We start from the raw sequence: 13,470 nt of genomic DNA on the forward strand, positions 1-13,470 counted from the left end.
AACATAGAAAAAGAAGGGAGGAACAAATGGGGCCTGGGAGAGAAAGAAAATATAAGAATGAATATGACATTCAGTCGACTTAGCCTAGAGCAGTGGTTCCCAAACTTTTTTGGCCTACCGCCCCCTTTCTAGAAAAAACATTACTTAGCGTCCCCTGGAAATTATGAAACTATTTATTGAACTCAGAATAGAATGTAATGCAAAAAAAAAAAGTGTGGTCATCACTGCTTCCCTGGATCGCTGCAGCACCCACCAGGGGGCGGTAGCGCCCACTTTTGGAATCACTGGTCTAGAAGCAACTCTTGTAAGCTAATTCTAACTTCAAATTCTTATGCTGATAAAGCCATTAACCACAGAAGTCAAAAACCTGTCTGGAGTATCCTAGACACTTACAAACCCACCAAATTCAATATTGCCATTCAAGGCAACAGAAACATTAAATAGGTCTATGAGCTGCCCTGTTCACTTTGTATGCTATAATCTTAGCCTGTTTCAATGTACCATTAAAGAACTTTGTAGTCTTTAATTATACAGAAATTGTATATTTGAAGACTGTCAAAAGTATTAATTTAGCATTTTATTAGTTTAATCATGAAAAGGATTATTTTGCTGCTTTTCATTATCACCTCTCTCTTTGAGTTGCACATTTAAGATTTCTAGGATTAGGATCATCAACAGAGAAGAAAACATTGCTGAGCATAAATCATCTCTACTTCCCACCTTTTCTAAGATCCTTCTACTCTTGAGCTAGAGTTCATCACCACAGATCCTAAATTTCATATGATAGTGAGAATTTCTCCATAAACCCAATTCCCAATCACTAAAATTATACGGCAACCTTATAGTAACTATGGAAAACAGACTTTTTGAAACTTAAGTATGCTAATCAAAGGAGCATTGTTTATTCAAAACATGGCTTACAAGGCTATACTGTCAGCTAATCTCCCATTAACACACCTACCTTTAAAATTAGGATTTAGAAGTTCTTTACGATTAGAGCATTGAAGGGCATTTCCATATACTAGATCCAAAGCACACAGCAAAAGGTGATAAGAATTGACCAAATCATCACTGATCATGGGAAAATTACCTATAGAATTGTAATATTCAAAAAGTCAAATTTAAATAAACCTTGAGATACTTGTCCCATTATATATCTTATTCTATAAAGCTTGCACTAATATGCTATGTAGTTTACACATTTTGAAGATTAAATAATATTCTACAGTTATAAATTGGTTTTTAAAAACTTTTACTAACTATAACTGTCATTCTTTCAATATTCATTCAAAAATTTGTTAATTACCTATTACCTAGGGTTTTATTATTACATTTTATTCTGTAAGCTGTGCATGTTAAAAACTTATCTTTTGGAGAATTCTCAAGCTTTAAGAACATTACTTCTATGGCAAAGTATACTTCTATAATGAAAGTGATAGAAATCCATAATAGTGCAAAACTACGTAGGAGTAAATGATTAAGAAAAGTATGTATATAGTGAAAAAAAAAAGTACCTATTTTTTTTGGTCATAAATTACACAGGTATGCCACAAACCATCACAATTTTGGGTAATAATTTCACACTCTAGAGCTATAAATGACTATATTTCATTTAAATACTAATTTAAAATTATTATAAATTCCTGCAAATTAATGCAATATATTCATGAATAACTTAAGACTTTTAAGTTCCAGAACTAATAATTCTAAACTCATTAAAATTGCAGCATACTAATGATAATTTTATATCCAGGAAGGAAAAAACAACACTATTACTTAAAATGATTACAGAGTAAAAGCAATATATGCCAAAAGTTATTCAGTCGTTTGACAACAAAAACACAAAAAACCAAAAACTTAACAGAAATATTTAATGACTAAAGACTATAAATGTTTAGAAATAATAAAACTAGCTTTATTTAGAGAAATATCTAACTTATAGGAAACTTAGACACCTTAGGAATTATTTCTAAAATGGTCATGAAAATTCTTCAAGAATTTCACATACCCAGTTTTTCAAAAAGGTGTTAAAACCCTAATCATTTAAATCTTGAGTTTCTTGATCCTTATTTGCCTACTTACCTCAACCCCATCATCCAAAAAGACAACCATTTACCCTGGCCAACAATTTAACTTAGTATATTTGGATAAGCAATTCTTAGCTTCACATTAAATGAAGTAGTCAACAAAATAATGTAGAGGTTACAGGGAAAAATAAATAATATTCCTCTTCTTTTTTTGTCAGAAATGCAAGCCACAGTCATCTCAGACTCGGCATTGTAAGCACATTTAAGTCACCTTCCACCTCTGAAAAGAACATCAAAAATTAAAATCTGCCCAACTCTGTGCAAAACAGGAAGTTATTCTTATTGGTCCTCAAGCTACAAAGTCTGATACAAAAACAAGCCCAAACTTGTCACTGGGGCATGGTTGCTATGATAAGGAAGCACAGACTGTCAGCACTCAAAAGTGCTTCAATGCTTCTAAAGTTCAAAATCTAAGTAAACTGCTGGGCTCCAGACTTTGAAATACTTTCTACTTTGTCTCAAAAACCTTGGCATTACAAATAAACCTGACTTGGGAGACAATAGGAAAAAAAAAGATCCATACAATGGTAATAGATAAATGAAAATCTGTTAAGTATCAAAAGAGTCTTCATACATCCCAAGTGAAATTATATATAGCTCTTATACCAAATAAAGAGCATGTCTGTGTGTGTGTGTGTGTGTGTGTGTGTGTGTGTGTGTGTGTGTGTGTNAAAGAGCATGTGTGTGTGTGTGTGTGTGTGTGTGTGTGTGTGTGTGTGTGTGTGTGTGTGTTAGAACAAAGATGAAGCAAAAACTGCAGAGCAATGCTTTACTGGAACACAGCAGCCAATTAGAATAAGCTGAAGGGTGACCTGTAAGAATGACTTAGAAGTTTATTAAATCCTGGGGTGGGGGTTGGGGAGTGGGCAGACTTAATAAGACTTCCTAGGGGGAGGGCTACTGACAACAATTATATCTTTTTAGAACTATGTAAAAAAGAGACTGAAAAATCTGTGGAGATACACTTTATAAAAAGTAGACTTTAAAAAATAAAAAAAATGAAAAAAAAAAGTAGACTTATGGCAACTATGGGTATTGTAGAGAAAACCAATTATCGAAAATAAGTTTAAATGAACATACTTGCCTGAACAAGTTGTAACTAGTCTAAATTCTATCAAAAGTTATAGGGCCTATCTTCAGTGAATCTTCTCCCCCCCCCCCACAAACAGGAGGAAAAATACATAGCCAAATCTATAATCCTTACATAAGAAGTACGTAATGAATAAATTATATTTCCAGTTAACAGTTCAACACATTAGCCTTGAAAAAATAGCTTACACAGAAAAAGAAACTCAATATACTACATCCACTCAAAGGGCAGATTCAGTTAAGGATATTTAATGAAAAGAAATCTGGACACTGGAAACACATGGAAACCATGGGAATGTTTCTGGATTAGCAATAATGAAAAAAATTTGACATTAAACTCCTTTAGAATAATTTCAAAGCTAATCTTGATATGTAGGTATTTCAGGTTTACAAAGTCAGTACCCAAAACATTCTGATGGAATTATAAAGTAAATCCATAAAATCAAATTCTGTTTTTCTTACCTTTTGCATACACAAAGAGTACCCAACAAAACTGGAAAACTTCTGAGACTGTACATGGTTGCCGCCTTGTGAGGAAAAGCCATGAGATGATAGAAGAATTAGAAATGACCTCTCAGAGTTACACAACTTAAGAATCAAATACTTAAAATTGAATTCAACAGTCTTGGGCTCTCTTTTACATGGAAAGCTAGCAGAAACCCTATTTTCCTTAAGGGAAATTCTGTTCTGCCTAGATATTAGTGGAGATATACAATAATATATTTCAAAGAGGGGGCAACTGGGTGGCTCAGTGGATTGAGAGCCAGGCCCTGAGACGAGAGGTCCTAGGATCACATCTGGCCTTAGATACTTCCTGGCTGTGTGACACTTAATCCCCATTGCCTAGCCCTTACCACTCTTCTGCCTTAGAACCAATATATAGTATTGATTCTAAGATGGAAGGTAAGGGTTTAAAAAATAATAATAATATAGAAATCAAAGAATCTTAAATGGGGGAAATAATATATTTCAAAGAAAAATGTTGAAATGTGTTTAGAGGGCACAGAAAACATGATTTAGCAGGTATTTTTTTTTATTTGTAAAGATATTTTATTTTACCAAATACATATAACAACAAATTTCCATACAGGTTTTCCAAAGTCATGAGATCCAAGTTGTCCCCCCCAACCCCCTTCCTGAAGCTGGCAAGCAATTCAATCTGATTATACATGTATTATCATGCAAAACATATTTCCATATGGTTCATTTTTTTAAGAGAATAAAACAAAAACCCTAAAACAAAAACCCAAATAAACTAAAGTGAAAAATTGTAGGCTTTGATCTAGCAGGTATTAAAAATGACATCAGACTATACAGGAAACATTTCATGTGACATACCAGACTCTAAAATCTGCCTACAGAACTTACTGTTTGTTTTCTAAAAACCATTTCAAATAAAGGTCATTTATCCCATTTCTGTATGAGCTCCCCACACCTCTAAACTATTTCCCCTCTTTTAATGTATATTCAATGTGCTTTGGTATGGCAACCTGAAAGGGCATTCCAATGAGGAGTGTTAGGTCTCATAATTTATGGCTTCTTGATCAGTTATTTGTCAACATTTAGGCAAGTTAACTGGATCTCAATGACTTAATCTAGCCCTGTGATAGGGAGAACACTGTTTTAAGTATCAGCACACCTAAGTTTTAGTTCCAGCTTTGTCAATAAAACTTTCTTACTTAATTCGCAGGGATAATCAAAAGGCATTAATACTTTATTTCTTTAAAATTACACTTGGTTATTAACCTGCACACTTATTTGATTATCTATTAGACTAACTTTAAAATTATTAGCTTGTTACTTAAGACCCTCTACAGTCTGGCCTAAATCTAGTTAATCATATCCTTATGTCATTTCCTGCTACTTGTTCTTTCCCCCTAACCCCAACTCCTATACTCTGTTGGAAAAACATTAAGGAAAGAGAACCCAGGAGATGCTGTGCAAGATTGGAGGAACTAAATTACCAGAAAAGATATTAGAAATTTTCTGTGGGAAAAGTGTAGGGGCTGTCAATAGAAGTGGGTTTCAGATTAGTGAGTCTATAGCTCCATTTTCCATTGGGTGCCAAAGGAGCAGACAACAGGACACTTTCTCCAAGGCACTGAGAAGCTGAGACAAACAAGAACAAGAGAGAGGAAGAGAGGTGGAAGCTGTGAGGGAAAATTATTCCAAGATGGTAGAAACATAATGAACCAGCAAGAAAGTAACAACAATCCCAAAGGTGAGAGACAGAGAAAGAAGCCTGACAATGGGAACAGGAATAAAATGGGAGGGCCAAGAAATGAATAATGATAATCATTTAAATGCATGCCAAACAAAATACTCTGAGACAGTGTGCTTCTACATAGCTTATACCTAGAGATCTCCTTTGCTGTGTGTTATAAAGCAGTATTGGACACTTTATATCAGCGGACTCTATGTGCTATCTACTAAAAGGTTACTAGCTGGCAATAGGCATATCTGAAGAAGTAAAAAGGACCAGAGCCTAGAAGTGAAGCTTTTGGGCAAGGAGTCAAACTCCTGGAAAGAATGTTCAATGCTAACTTTAACCACTCCCTTATCACTCACTTCTTTCTCATTTCTTGGTATCTGAAATCATGAATCCTGATCATAGGACTAATATTCTTCAGCAATGTTACCAAAAACCTGTTAATTCTTATGCAGATAACCTTTTCCCAGTCCTCTTCCTCTTGACTTCTCTGCAGCATCTAAGATGCTGGGGATTATTTATTCCTCCTTCTCTGCCTTTCAGGGCACTATTCTTTGGATTCCCTGTCAGACCCTTCCTCTGTCTTCTGCCCTTTAAGCTTACAGTTTGTTGTGCGCCTTCTTCTTATATATGCTCTCCTTTGGTGGTCTGCTATGTTTCTCTATATTCAAGTATTAACTATACACATGTAACTCTCAAATCTATTCCTACCCTAATTTCTCTTCTAAAATTCCAGCCATATCAATGGCTGTCTATTGGACATCACCTTCTGAATTTCCCACAGACCTCTCAAATTCAATATGCATAAATATCTCATTTTCCCCATTAAAATTGTCCCTCTCCAAATATTTCTATTAAGAGTATGTTCCTCCCAGAATGCAACAATAGAGTAATCTCTGCCTTTTTTCCTTTTCTTTGCTCTCTCCATGTTCTATTTCAATGTCATCCTGAATTTCCTCACTTCTTTCCACTCACACAGCTACCATCCAAATTCAGGTGCTCATCATCTAGAGTTTTTACCAGTTTTACTATAAGCTTTTATTAGTCTCTCATACTCCATTTTTCCTCTCTTGGATTTAATCTGCACAGAGCAACCAAGATGGGGGTTCCCTATTATCTACAGGATAAATGCAAATTGCTAACCGTAACAGTTGAAGATCTCCACAAAATGGCTCTCACACCGCCAGTCTTATTACACATTACTTTTCTTTACAAATTCTATCTTTAATCAAATGGGCCTACTTTATGTTCCCTTAACTTGACCCTACATCTTCTGCCAGTGTTTTCATATAACCCATCCTCCAACCTGGAAAGGGAAGTCTCTTCATCTCTACCTTTTAGAATCCTTATCTTCCTTCAAAGTTCAGTTCAAGTGCTACCAGCACAATGAAGCCTTTCCTGAATCTCTTAGTTGTCAATGCTATCTCCTTTCTCAATTTTTATTTGTATACTTGCTGTACCAACTGCTGTCTCCAAACAATATAAGTTCCCTGAAGGTCACAGGGAATTCTGCTTTCATCTTTGTATCCCCAATGTCCAGCACTGCAGCCGCTACATACTATACAATTAATAAATGATTGTTGAATCGAATTGCAATTCTTCTAAAATATTCTGGAAGCTACTAGAAAGCTACCCAGATAAGTGGTGACTGGAATACATTTGGGGAACCTTCTGTTTGGGAGCTACTTTGAGAGCCTGTGTTTAATTAACTAAGGAAATTGAGAATGGAACTTGCTTGCTAACTTCTTTTAGAGCAGAAGTCATATGTTGAATACACATCAGTGGATAAAGATAAGATTTGTGGATAAGGAAGTCTTAGAGCCATTGTCCTAAGGAAGAACTATAATGAGGACTTGTGGGGATAGTAAAGAGGACTAGTTGTAGGGATATCACAGACTCTATAGGGATCCTGGAAGTAGTAATTGCAAATATTCCCAATTTTATCAGCCAGAGCATAGGGGCACAAATTAAGGGAAGACAAACAGCCTTCCTTCCAGCAAAAAGAATCACTGTTTGTTTTGTTTGGCTCAATTTAGCAATGTCATGTTTATAATGGTTTTAATTCTCTTAAAAAGTATATTGCCACTGCAATTGGTTTTTAAATGTATTTTCAAATGCTTTGTCTTATATATCCCATATGTTCAAAGACCCAGCCTTTTGCTTTAGAGTCCAATAAAATAAGATACTATTAGTGATTGGGTAGTAATGGTAGTATTAGCTTTTCTTCTCTATATAAAAACTCTCCAAAGAGTGTTATGACCATGGGTAAATAACTTTATCCAAGTCTCTTCATCTATAAAAGGGAGTTAATTGTATTTATATTACTTATTTCGCAGAGTAGTTATCAAACACAAACGAAAAATATGTGAAAGTACTCTATAAACTATGAAAGTATATACAAATATAAAGCATGACTATGACAAAAATAGATGGAGCAAAATGGTATTTAATGTAGAGGGGAAAAAGAAGCAATTTAAACCTTTAAAGACAGAGAATGAAATAGAAATAATCTATGCCTTGGGATAAACAAATCTCTTACTCTCCGTTAACAAGCTGGAAAGTCTTACCGGTATTTTCTTCCTCTCTGTTGACGAGGTGGTTCTTCTTGAGAATATCGAAAAATGTCCTGAAAGATGGGTTCATACTTCTTAAAAATTACAGCAGATACTGTAAAATTTCTCTCTAGTCTTTCAGTACGTTCTCTAAATCGTGAGGGTAGATTTGCCATGTCTTCCCACTTCTTCATCTTGTTAAAAAATTCAATTAAACTGTAGTTTAAAAGATAAAAAATTAAGATATATTCATAAATTAAGTGTAACTAAAAATGACATTGCTTCTTAATGTATTGGAATAGTAATACAGATGACAATTCAAAAGGCACTTAATATAACAATAGTCATGAATTAATTTTAAATGGGTAGTTATTTTTTTGTATTTATGGATACAAAATTCTGGCAGGGCTAACCAATGGCTTTGGAATTTTTAAGGCTACACACATACATTTGGTTAGGTTTATCTTGAACTCAACTATCTGTAATGTTTCCTGAATAAATCTTATGAAAAACAACAAGGCAACAACAAGCTGGCTTACTAGTTTTAAAAAGAAAGGAAAAAACCCTTAAAATCCCTGAAATTTAACACAAAAAATGCTGTAGGTTAGAATTTAGATGCTTCTAGTTATATATGTAAGTACATACAAAGAGACAATATGGCATATTGGAGAGAAGGTTTACCTTGGCGTCAAAAAGACCTGGACTCAAATCTTGCCTCTGGTATATAGTAGCTAACTGACTAGAGGCAAGTTGCTTAGCATGTCAGTGTAGGAAACAACTTTTTAGGACTATAAATTAAAGAAGAGTTGCAAACTTGCAATGACAGATGTAGGTTCCATAATATCACCTCAGTCTGTCAATGAAACCACTGGTCCATTAAAAAAATTTTTTTTAGCTCCAAACAAATATTTTTTTTAAATCACCAAACTAAAGCTAATCTATAATTAACCAATTATAATTATTTCAGCAATACCCAAATAGAAATTCATATTCTTTAAATTCATGTGTATATATATATATATACATACATGTTTATATATATTCATTTATATACACATTCACATAGATGCACACACACACATATATACACACATACCCATAAACATCAAAGAATTTTATGACTAGTACCAAATATATTTCATTTCTAAACTAGGGTTTCTCCTATAGTTGTTCAAAAATGCTATGAAGAACACTGTATCATTCAAGATGATCATGCAAACAAGATTTGAAGAAAAAAACTGGCAAGCATTAACAGCAATCTGCCTCTCGCAATTATGATATATCTAAATTTAATTTAGGTGTTCTCCTTATCAAAATATAAACTGATGAATGCTGGCTCTAGGTAAAGGTTAAACTATTACCATTCTCTATTTTTTTATTTTCATTTTTAGTATTTTAAAGTTCATTTATTTAATTAAATAATTAAGAATATTTTCCCATAGTTACATATCCTTTCCCTCCTCTTCTCCCACTCTCTCCCATAGCCAATGAGCAATTCCACTGGATTTTACATTATTACCATTCTCTACTATTCTGTACTCTAGATAAAGAAATATTAGTCTAGAATAGAGGTTCTTAAGGATTTTTTTTTTTGTGTCTTGATCTTCTTTGACAATTAGTAGGGCCTATCCACCCCTTTTCAGAAAACTGTTTTTAAAGTAATTGAAGGAAATGCTAAATTTCAGTAAGAGCTTAGTGAAAACAAAAGATGTAAAATGTTTTTCTAATTCTAATCTAATTTTTTCACAGACCCTATGAAATCTACTGGTGGATCCTAGGTTAAGAACTGCTGGCCTAGAGAGGAACTATTATGTTAGTCAGGCATCCTCAGGTTCTTAGAACTTAAAATATCTAATAATGTAGATTACCTCTGTTCTGAACATCGCAGTATTCTGGTTAAGGAGACATAGTTCCCTTCAACTGTCCCTTTGCTTACAGTAGGAACCGATTTTCTGCAAGCCACATATAAGGCACAAGCCAACCAATGTAGATCATTTCCCTGCAAAATAAAACAAAATCAAGTTCCAACTAACAAATCAAATATAAGAAATTTCAAGATGGAATTTAAATTATAGCTTTGTTTAAATATAATCATTTTGCTCAGAGTTAGAAAATACAAATGAATTTAAAATTAAGTGTCAATTAAATATGATGTCTAGTCTAATCTCCTAATTCTATGGATGAGGAAATGGAGACCCAGAGGATTAAGAGATCTGTAAAAAGTCACACAGTTGGCCAACCAAGGATTTGTATCCAAATGCTCTAACTACAAACACAGGTGTATTGTACTGCTTCCCAAGGGCATTGGTAGTTCCACTGACATTCCATTCAATATTCACATTTAAGGGAAGGAAAATAGTGTTTAATTTCCAAAGTGACATGTGCCTTATATAGATGTCCTGTACTCTCCTCATGATGAAAAATCTAATTGGCTGGAATTCAAATGAAATCACTTTTCCAAGGAACACGTTCCTAATAATTTTCAAGAACTACAAAAAAGTCCTTCCTAATAAGGCAGACATAGAAGATGCTCAAGAAAACTGCTTAGAGAGTATCTAATATTTTTCCTAATTAAAAGAGAAGGAAAAGGAAGGGCACTATTGTCCTTTCTTCACACTTTACATTGAATATTAACTTAAAATCAAGCATGCAAATGTCACATTTCTGTAGAATTTTTCTCCAGCTATTTCTGATGTATGGGCTCCCCAAACAAAATTGTTGATATCTCTACTGATTTTCCCTATTACGAAAAGCTCAGATACTAACTAGTTATGTGATTTTTGATCAGGCCAAGATCTCTATGCCTCAGTTTCCTCATCTGTGAAATGTGAAGATTAGAAAAGATGCTTGCTTAGGTCCCCTCCCAATCCTATGATCCTTTGAATATCACGATCATCCTAAGAATTCAAAGAGGAAGAAAAAATTCAACTAATAAGCACATTTAGTAGAGCAACATATTAAGACAATAATCAATGGATTAGGGAGGGGATTCCTAGTCTTTTTTTTGTATCAGGTATCCCTTTAATGATCTAGTGAAACTTATCAATGCTGCAGAATAATGTTTTTAAATTCATGAAATAAAATATATAGAATTAATAAGAAAACCAATTATATTGAAATAAAATTATCAAAAAAATTTTTTGAAAAGTTCACAACCCCTAATTTAGGAACCCCTGGTTTATGAAAAATAGGACTATATCACAATTAAAGCAAGTAAAAGTCCATTGTTTTCATTAATATAAGTCATATAATTTGTGTAGATTGACAGACCAAAATGTAAAAATTTTGTTCTAAACAAGCTGAGCTTTATTTTCCAATTTGCAATGTGGTATTTACTATGTCACAAATGTTTCCAAGTAGAAAATATTTGCTTGCATAATACTGGGCAAATGTGGCCTGTCAAAATGAAATTGGAATTATAATATAGAAGGTCACACAGACTGAGATAAGTAATGAGACAAGTGTTTCTCAACAACAAAATAATTTTGTAAGAGGTATAGTAAGTGAGGATTCAAATCAATATTCCAATAAAAGCCTAGATTCTGAGTAAGCAGAACTTACTTTGGTGTTTTCCTGAGTACCAAGTATTGAATATAACAGTCAAACATCTCATAAATCATAAAGACTTCTAGATGCTTTTTATTGCTCTGTGAAAGAGTACCAGTAGAGTTTAATGTTACTGGATAGAGAAGGGAGCATTCTTTTAGTCTTTAAGTAATAGCTATGACTATGATATAGTTACTGTGTCAACACTTGGTGGAAGGGAAGAAAACACTGTGTCAAGTTGACAGGGTCTATAAAAGAGCTGTGCAAGTTTCTTTGAGGTTTAGAGTCCTCAAAAGCCCACTATTGTCTATAAGCATGACTGACATTCTTAACACATAGTCTGAACTAGGCCTTAGTGGCTAATGCATTAAATTTGTGGGTCAATGTGCATTCATTTGTATTTCAATTTAAGAGCCATGAAACTTTATAGCAATATAATCTAGGCAAGTCATTTGGTCTCTAAGTGTTTCTTCATCTGGAGAATGGGGATAATACTTTCCCTTAACTATTTCTTTTTATTTTTTTATTTTAAACCCTTAACTTCTGTGTATTGACTTATAGGTGGAAGAGTGGTAAGGGTATCCCTTAACTATTTCAATGAGTCATGAGATAAGTGCTTTGTAAACTTTATGGTTTACATGGAAGTGTTTTTTTTTTTTAATAATTAAGAAATTTTTTTTAAAAAATAGGCAAGGGGGCAGCTGGGTAGCTCAGTGGATTGAGAGTCAGGCCTAGAGACAGGAGGTCCTAGGTTCAAATCCGGCTTCAGACACTTCCCAGCTGTGTGACCCTGGGCAAGTCACTTGACCCCCATTGCCCACCCTTACCACTCTTCCACCAAGGAGCCAATACACAGAAGTTAAGAGTTTAAAAAAAAACAGGCAATAAGTAGCTGGATGACCACTTGTTAACATACTGAAATACAGAATCCTGTTCAGGTACTTGATTAATAGGATTCTGAGATGATAAGAAATCTAGAGGTTTACTTCATTTCAGAAGAGGAAAATGAGTCTGAAAGATATTCCATGATTTGCCCAAGATCACATAACTAGAAGATTTTGAGAGCTTAAATGTATATCTGTCATATTCCTCTAGATTAGAATACATGAACTTAAAAAAAATTGATACCAGGAGGGGGAAGGGAAGAAGGGAGGGAGACAATATGGTCATATGACTTTGGAAAACTTATGTGGAAATTTGTTATTAAAATTAAAAAATACAGAGCAAGAAAAAGGAATAAAAATGATAATTATATTTCAAAATAATAAGTATCCTTTGTAATATAATATTTTGTTTTATTCATTTAAAAGCATTCCTCTGAGATAGGGTTATAGACTTTGTCAGACTGCCAAAAGGGTCCATAACACACAAAGATTAAGTACCCTTGCTCAAGATATATAGATAGATAGAAAGAGCATTTATTAACTGTTTACTATGTGCTAGACATTGTGCTAGAAAATTATAACCTCCAGGAGGGCAAGGATCTTTTCTTACATAAACAATGGAACTTCTCCAGAACCTACATACGAAGACACATCACATGAATTGAACTGAATTAAATCAAAAACACTAATGTTAACCAACAAATTCAATGCAATGATTCCTTGGACCTAGTACAGAAGAGGTATAAAGGATCTATTTAGAGTAGTCCTTTTAGTCACTCTAAACCTTGTTTTCTAACTTTGCCTCAATGTTTTCCCCCTCCTTCATATAGTTACTATTTCTTAAAAGTGATTTGTTACAAGATACGAGAATTCTTTCTTCTCTACCTAACTCAAGTCAATAAAAAACATAAAAAATGTCACCATAGCTTAGATATTTGGCTGTCAGCATATTACATTCAAATCATACTATGTTAAATTTCTGATATTTTATAATATTCAGAAAAATAATATAATACATTTTGCTGAGATTCTTAGGATTTTCAGTAGAATTTTTATATGAATCCTCATTTATAACTTAACAGACAAAAGGACTTGAATCCAAG

The 13,470-nt window shown here is 33.6% G+C and overlaps 1 protein-coding gene across 3 annotated transcripts in view; it reads right to left on the minus strand.

The window, feature by feature from the left end:
• Positions 1-13,470, minus strand: part of RBL2 (RB transcriptional corepressor like 2) — a 42,232-nt gene that overhangs the window by 26,743 nt on the left and 2,019 nt on the right. For all 3 annotated transcript variants that reach the window (XM_044664146.1, XM_044664145.1, XM_044664144.1), the window contains exons 2-5: positions 9,806-9,936; positions 7,953-8,153; positions 3,639-3,703; positions 962-1,090 (exon numbers count right to left, since the gene is read on the minus strand). In XM_044664146.1, coding sequence (XP_044520081.1) covers positions 962-1,090; positions 3,639-3,703; positions 7,953-8,153; positions 9,806-9,936 — 526 coding nt within the window. The remainder of the gene's footprint in view (positions 1-961; positions 1,091-3,638; positions 3,704-7,952; positions 8,154-9,805; positions 9,937-13,470) is intronic.

This window comes from Gracilinanus agilis, chromosome 2, assembly GCF_016433145.1.
Source record: "Gracilinanus agilis isolate LMUSP501 chromosome 2, AgileGrace, whole genome shotgun sequence".
Taxonomy (NCBI): domain Eukaryota; kingdom Metazoa; phylum Chordata; class Mammalia; order Didelphimorphia; family Didelphidae; genus Gracilinanus; species Gracilinanus agilis.